The 7444-nt window shown below is 36.9% G+C and overlaps 1 protein-coding gene across 1 annotated transcript; it reads left to right on the top strand.

The window, feature by feature from the left end:
- LOC102183966 (olfactory receptor 11H12-like) lies at positions 1996-3053 on the top strand. The gene has a single exon (XM_005685425.2). It carries the CDS (start codon positions 2038-2040, stop codon positions 3025-3027), a length of 990 nt encoding a protein of 329 aa, XP_005685482.2. The 5' UTR covers positions 1996-2037; the 3' UTR covers positions 3028-3053.

The following is a 7444-nucleotide window of genomic DNA, read 5'->3' on the forward strand; positions in this document are numbered from 1 at the left end:
TTCTCCAACACCACAGTTCAAAAGCATCAATCTGCAGGTATAGAGGGAGGTAATGAGAATTCCATATAGAGAAAGTGGCCACAAAGAATCAAATATGAAAAACTCAAAGCTACTCAGAGAATGAAATGCTGTCCAAAATTATTCTGAAAGAAAGAATAGGAAAAGGTAAGAAAGAAAGTCATTTGAAGTCTATTTGTGGAGAACTAGGAAATTTTTGAATAAGGAAACCACTGGTGGATTTTAAGCAGGCAAATGATAAAATCAAGATTGCTTTAGGGGTTTCTTAGTATCACCAAGAGGTAATAATGTCGAAGTAATATTTTTCTCTTTAGTCTTTCAGGGTAAAGAGTTTGCTTTTATATGTTAATTGGGAAGTCACACGTTCCTCTGAAATATTTTAGTCAATAAGCTTAAATATTGATACTTCTCGCTCTTTTCTCTAAAATCTAAAGACTTCTACCATACTGCCCTTCTAAATGATACTTCCAAATTCTTCAAATTTTTATCATCAATGCCCTACAGTTTCTATATCTCAACATTTGCCTCACTGGGGTCTCTGAACATCCCCTCCCTATTCTCCAAAATATGCACAATGATATTTGAAATATTCCTATCAGAACTTTGGCTAACATAGTGTGTCTTTTTTGCCTCACAAACTGTGTTTTCTGGAAACTTTTGGAATCTATATTTCAGGTGGGCAAGTTATTTGTAAATAATGGGTCCTCAGAGAAGTTGCTAGTTCTCTTTACTGATCCCTCAGAGAATGTGCATTAATTTAACTTTATAAAGAAACTTTGGCTTGGAAGAGAACTTCTCTAAAGCTACAGAGGCCACGTCTCGGGAGAACCTGTGATAAAGAAAGTGAAATCTTAATTTTGTGAAGCAATAAACTCTATCCGGCTAGAGACAGAAGGAATGATTTATTAAACAGGTCTTAAAGATCTGGTCAACATTAAAATCACAGGTCTTTCGATTTTGAGCATAGCAGAGAGTCTTGACACGATTAAGCCAACTCCCTTTTATCCCCATCTCCTTATATTGATTTCCTAATGCTCTTGATTTGAAGTGATTTTAAAAGGATTTAGATTACTAAAAGATGCACACATTTCTACCAAATCATTAGGAAAGACTTCTCAGAACACTGGTGTGGAAAATAAGTGGGAGAAAATTACTTTTGAAAATTTTGTGTTTGTGCTGAAAATATAAGCCTTCATAACTTTTAGGACTCACATGCCTGCATACTGCCACACACACAAAAAAAAATTTTTCAAGAAACTCAGATATCTGGCATCCTTTCTATGAGAATATAGAGTAAAAAGAAATTTGCTTATGACGAAAGAAAGCATTTGCCTTCTCTTGAACTAGCTTATAAATAAAATCAATCTCAAAAACTTGTGAAAAAAAAACTACAAAATATAGTCCCATACTTGGCTTCTTTTTTCTACAAAATTTTCAGTAAAAGACTAAGTGCAAACTGAAAGCCACTGATTTCTAGAGAATCACTGTAACATTACAAAAGCCAATGTTGGTGAGTAACATTATGCTCTTATATTTTTATGTTGCAGAAAAGCAGAGGTATTGCCCTTAAAATAGTTACTGCCAACTTACTGTAAAATATATCCATTTATTTTTCACATTTTAATTATATGATAAGGAATATATTCGACTGAGATGTAAATTGTAAAATCTCTGCTGAGTATTTCACCATAAGTTCGGTTTAGTAAAAGAAAAAAAAAAACTAGTACATTTATGGTGTTAACTTTGTGTTACATGCTATACAGAAACTGTCATAGATCATCTCTGTCCCCAAAATAAGAAGCTTACAAAATATGTTTAAAGTTCTCTAGCTCTATCAAAGTAATGGAGAGATTCAGAAGGAGGCAAAAGTTTGTTTCTGTGCCACCAGTTACCTACTATGCCCAGAACTCAGAGTATATAGCCAAGAACAAGCAAACTATATTCTTTCCTAACTGATGAATTTTGGAAAAATATCTTCTCCTCATTCTCAAACAAAAACACATTTGAAATGAATTCTAAATGATAAATACATGTCTTTTGAACTTGCAGGTTACTGATCCAATGAACATCTCTGAGCCAGATTCCAGCTTTGCTTTCATAAGAGAATTTATACTCCTAGGTTTTTCTTATGAGTGGAAGATTCAGAGCCTCCTCTTCTCACTCTTCCTTACAATATATGCTCTGACCATAACAGGGAATGGGGCCATTATTTGTGCTTTATGGTGTGACCAGCGACTCCACATCCCCATGTACATATTCCTGGGGAATTTCTCCTTTCTAGAGATCTGGTATGTCTCTTCTACAGTCCCCAAGATGTTGGTCAACTTCCTCTCAGATAAAAAGACCATCTCCTTTGTTGGATGTTTCCTACAGTTTTATTTCTTTTTTTCCTTGGGAACGACTGAATGCTTACTTTTGGCTGTTATGGCCTTTGATCGGTACCTTGCTATCTGCCGTCCCTTGCACTACCCTAATATCATGACTAGGCATCTCTGTACCAAACTGGTCCTTATCTGCTGGGTCTGTGGATTTCTGTGGTTCCTGATCCCCATTGTTCTCATTTCTCGGATGCCCTTCTGTGGACCAAACATCATTGACCATGTTGTGTGTGACCCAGGGCCACTATTCTCATTGGCATGTGTCTCTGCCCCCAAAACCCAATTGCTTTGCTACAGTCTAAGCTCAATAGTTATCTTTGGTAACTTCCTCTTCATCCTTGGGTCCTATACTCTCGTGCTAACAGCTGTGTTGCATATGCCTTCAGCTACTGGGAGACAGAAAGCCTTCTCCACCTGTGGGTCTCATCTGGCTGTGGTATCCCTGTTCTATGGCTCTCTGATGGTCATGTATGTGAGCCCAGGGCTTGGACATTCTGCTGGGATGCAGAAAGTTGCAACTTTGTTCTATGCTATGGTGACCCCACTCTTCAATCCCTTTATCTATAGCTTCCGGAATAAGGAGATAAAAGCAGCCTTGAGGAAACTTCTTGGGAGTTTCAACGTAATGTAAGACATACTAGATGATCCATCCATTGTCAGGTCAGTATAGTCTAACATAAAACAATCAGAATTATATTGCTATCTTAGCTTCAAATATGGGTCTAGTGCTATTAACTTATATCAGCTTGTGAAATAAAACATTTATGAGGCTACTTATAATCATAAAATGCTGAGATTTTATAGATAAGTGGTAGTGTTGGGTTCCTCCTTGGCATTTAGCCTGTATGATAAATAAGAAATGTACACCACACTTAGGTGTTTTTTGAATAGTTAATATGACTCACATGTGGTCAAAATTCCTATCTTCTATTTGATAATTTAGGTTAATAGTTCTGGGATCTATAAAATTGTAATTATGTCATTTTGCTTATTTAGTTGGCTAAAAGAGTCGGACACGACTGAACAACAGAACTGAACTGAACTGAACTGAACTGAACTGAGTTGTAAAGTAAAAAAGGAATCATTAATATACTATTTTCCAATTGTAGTTCTTATCATATTTGACTTTATTATCTTTGTGACGTGATCATTCTTAGTAAATAAACCCTTAAAAGCAATTATCCAAAAATTCTGTAGAGAACGTACAGTCACCTATATATGCTACTTTATCTAAAATGGATAACCAACAAGGACCCACTGTATAACAGTGGAACTCTGCTCAATGTTATGTGGCAGCCTGAATGGGAGGGGCATTTAGGGGAGAATGGATACATGTATACATATGGCTGTGTCCTTTCTCTGTCCACCTAAAACTATCACAACATTGTTAATCAGCTATGTGTGTACATGTGCTAAGTTGCTTTAGTCATGTCAGACTCTGCAACCCTACGGACTGTAGCCCACCAGATTCCTCTGTTCTTGGGATTCTCCAGGCAAGAATACTGGAGTGGGTTGCCAATGCCCTTCTCTAGCGGTTCTTCCCAAGCCAGGGACTAAACTCACATCTCTTGCATTGGCAGACGATTTCCTTACCACTAGCAATATACACCAGTACAAATTTTAAAAAGAAAAAATTTCATTCTGTTAAACAGTAATGGTCAATGCTAGCCTAATGACATCCAGACATAGGTTGTTTCCTTTACATATTACCCCTTATGAAGCCTTAAAGGGCAGGTTCTAATGCCTACATAGCAGCATCAATCAAAGTATTCAGAAATGCAGTATTCTGAATACTAATATTTTCATCAAAGTGTCACCAAAACTTTGAGTGTTCCTGTAATGGGGTTTTAGGTAACAGAACATCTCCACGTAGAAACTGGACAGATAAATGTTTTTGGGAATATACTACTTAAGATCAAATAAATGAGGGACAGTTCAAGGTTATCTGTTACTAAAACAGTGTTAAATAACATTGAGGGACAATTTTAAAGAAAAGCATCCAAAATTCAATCCCTGCAATAAAGCTATTTTCATTTGTATATATGCTTCATTTAATATAATGTCAAATTTATTCCTTATTATGACAAGTCTTTATAATTATTTTTAGAAACTATATTAACCCATTCAAATATGTGTCATGGATTGTAAGTTTTTACATAATGAAGTGACTATTCTCCAGAAGGAAAACTCCCTTGTAGCTGACTTGTGAAGGATATAAAGGAATTTTCAGAATGTAGATTAAGAGAAAAATATATGTTACCACTAAATAATAATGACTGCTTACAGAATTAGTACTCAGGGAATCAGACTCCTGTTCCATCCACTACCAATCCTTTTTTTGAATATTATTTTCATTATTTTATTGTAAAAAAATAGTACTTTAATAAAACCTTTATAAAGATTTGCCATGGAGATACATTGCAAATCTAATTTAGGAGCCATTCAGTCAGTCAGTCAGTCAGTTCAGTCGCTCAGTCATGTCCGACTCTTTGCGACCCCATTAATTGCAGCATGCCAGGCCTCCCTGTCCATCACCAACTCCCAGAGTTCACTCAGACTCACGTTCATTGAGTCAGTGATGCCATCCAGCCATCTCATCCTCTGTTGTCCCCTGCTCCTCCTGCCCCCAATCCCTCCCAGCATCAAAGTCGTTTCCAATGAGTCAACTCTTCGCATGAGGTGGCCAAAGTACTGGAGTTTCAGCTTTAGCATTATTCCTTCCAAAGAAATCCCAGGGCTGATCTCCCTCAGAATGGAAAGGTTGGATCTCCTTGCAGTCCAAGGGATTTGCAAGAGTCTTCTCTAACACCACAGTTCAAAAGCATCAATTCTTCGGCACTCAGCCTTCTTCACAGTCCAACTCTCACATCTATACATGACCACAGGAAAAACCATAGCCTTGACTAGACGGACCTTAGTCGGCAAAGTAATGTCTCTGCTTTTGAATATGCTATATAGGTTGGTCATAACTTTTCTTCCAAAGAGTAAGCGTCTTTTAATTTCATGGCTGCAGTCACCATCTGCAGTGATTCTGGAGCCCAGAAAAATAAAGTCTGACACTGTTTCCACTGTTTCTCCATCTATTTCCCATGAAGTGATGGGACCAGATGCCATGATCTTCGTTTTCTGAATGTTGAGCTTTAAGCTAACTTTTTCACTCTCCACTTTCACTTGCATCAAGAGGCTTTTTAGTTCCTCTGCCATAAGGGTGGTGTCATCTGCATATCTGAGGTGACTGATATTTCTCCCGGCAATCTTGATTCCAGCTTGTGTTTCTTCCAGTCCAGCGTTTCTCATGATGTACTCTGCATAGAAGTTAAATAAGCAGGGTGACAATATACAGCCTTGACGTACCCCTTTTCCTATTTGGAACCAGTCTGTTGTTCCATGTCCAGTTCTAACTGTTGCTTCCTGACCTGCAAACAGATTTCTCAAGAGGCAGGTTAGGTGGTCTGATATTCCCATCTCTTTCAGAATTTTCCACAGTTTATTGTGATCCACACACTCAAAGGCTTTGGCATAGTTAATAAAGCAGAAGTAGATGTTTTTCTGGAACTCTTGCTTTTTCCATGATCCAGCGGATGTTGGCAATTTGATTTCTGGTTCCTCTGCATTTTGTAAAACCAGCTTGAACATCAGGAAGTTTAGGAGTCATTACTTAACCTCAAAAAAACTGTCCTAGAAAATCCAGGATGTAAGAATATTTTGTTTATGTAACAATTTTCCCTGTTTTATTCTTGGGAAAGAGATGATTACTCAGTTCAAACCATAGGAATGCATTTGTGAGTTTGAAGCAGACATTTCAGGTAAGAAAATTATTTGTTTTTGATGTAAGGAGTGCTCAAGCTCCTAAATCATTCTTACTTATCACAACTCTGCCATATAATCTCTTGTTTCTCTAGTCCATTGAGACACTTTCTAACTCTATGCATTTTCCCAGGCTACATGACTTTTAATTTTCCTGAAACCAAGTAAGAAATGGGCTCAAGAAGAAGTAATGAGGCAGAAAATATTTCCACCCTGCCCTGGTTAATATGTTAACCAAGTTAACATATTAAAATCATATTAATAAGTTAATATGTTTCTGAAGCCACTGGTTTTCAATGACCTCTTCTTATAACCCCAAACATAATGAAAGTATTCTCATTAGCTCAATTTTATAGATTAAAAAGTAAAAAAGAAAGGTCAAATAATTTGCAAAAGCTTGCAGTCACTGTGTCAAAGTGTTTTGTAAATGTTAAAGAGCTTTACTAATGGAAGAGTTTCATAAAATTAAGTGACAGCAAGGAGATCAAACCAGTCAATCCTAAAGGAAATCAATCCTGAATATTCATTGGAAACACTGATGCTGAAGCTGAAACTCCAATACTTTGGCCACCTGATGCAGAGAGCCAACTCATTGGAGAAGACCCTGATGCTGGGAAAGATTGAGGGCAGGAGGAGAAGGGGACGACAAAGGATGAGATGGTTGGATGGCTTCACATCACTGACTCAATGGACATGAGTTTGAGCAAACCCCAGGAAATAGTAAAGGACAGTGAAGCCTGGCATGCTGCAGTCCGTGGGGTCACAAAAAGCTGGACACAACAGAGTGACTGAGCAACAAAGTGACATCAGTTCTACAATATCACGTATAATATGCTATTTTTGATTGGCTTCATTTATTCATTAATATATGTAGAGAACTTAAGATTGTGCCTGACATAAAACAAGTGGCTCAAAATGTTAATTATTATTCTCTTCAAAATAGTCAACAACAAGCCCTGTAGTGGTGAATTTGCACATGTAAAACTTGTTAAACTCATAAATTCACTTTCTTTTTTCTTGTAATATTATTTCCCCACATCCTACATGCCCTTATTTTTCCTGGAATCTGGAACATTAATAAAGTATGATTTTATAAATAAATTTAATTTTGCAAAAAAGTTAGCAGCATTGAGGGAGATTCAGTGTTTAGTCAGCTTAACAAGGGTTTAAAGGCAGCTAATAAATATGATGACTCGAATTAAAGGTAAAAAAAATACTGATTTTTTCTTTTTATTTCCCCT

The sequence above is a fragment of the Capra hircus genome, chromosome 10, assembly GCF_001704415.2.
Source record: "Capra hircus breed San Clemente chromosome 10, ASM170441v1, whole genome shotgun sequence".
NCBI classification, from domain to species: domain Eukaryota; kingdom Metazoa; phylum Chordata; class Mammalia; order Artiodactyla; family Bovidae; genus Capra; species Capra hircus.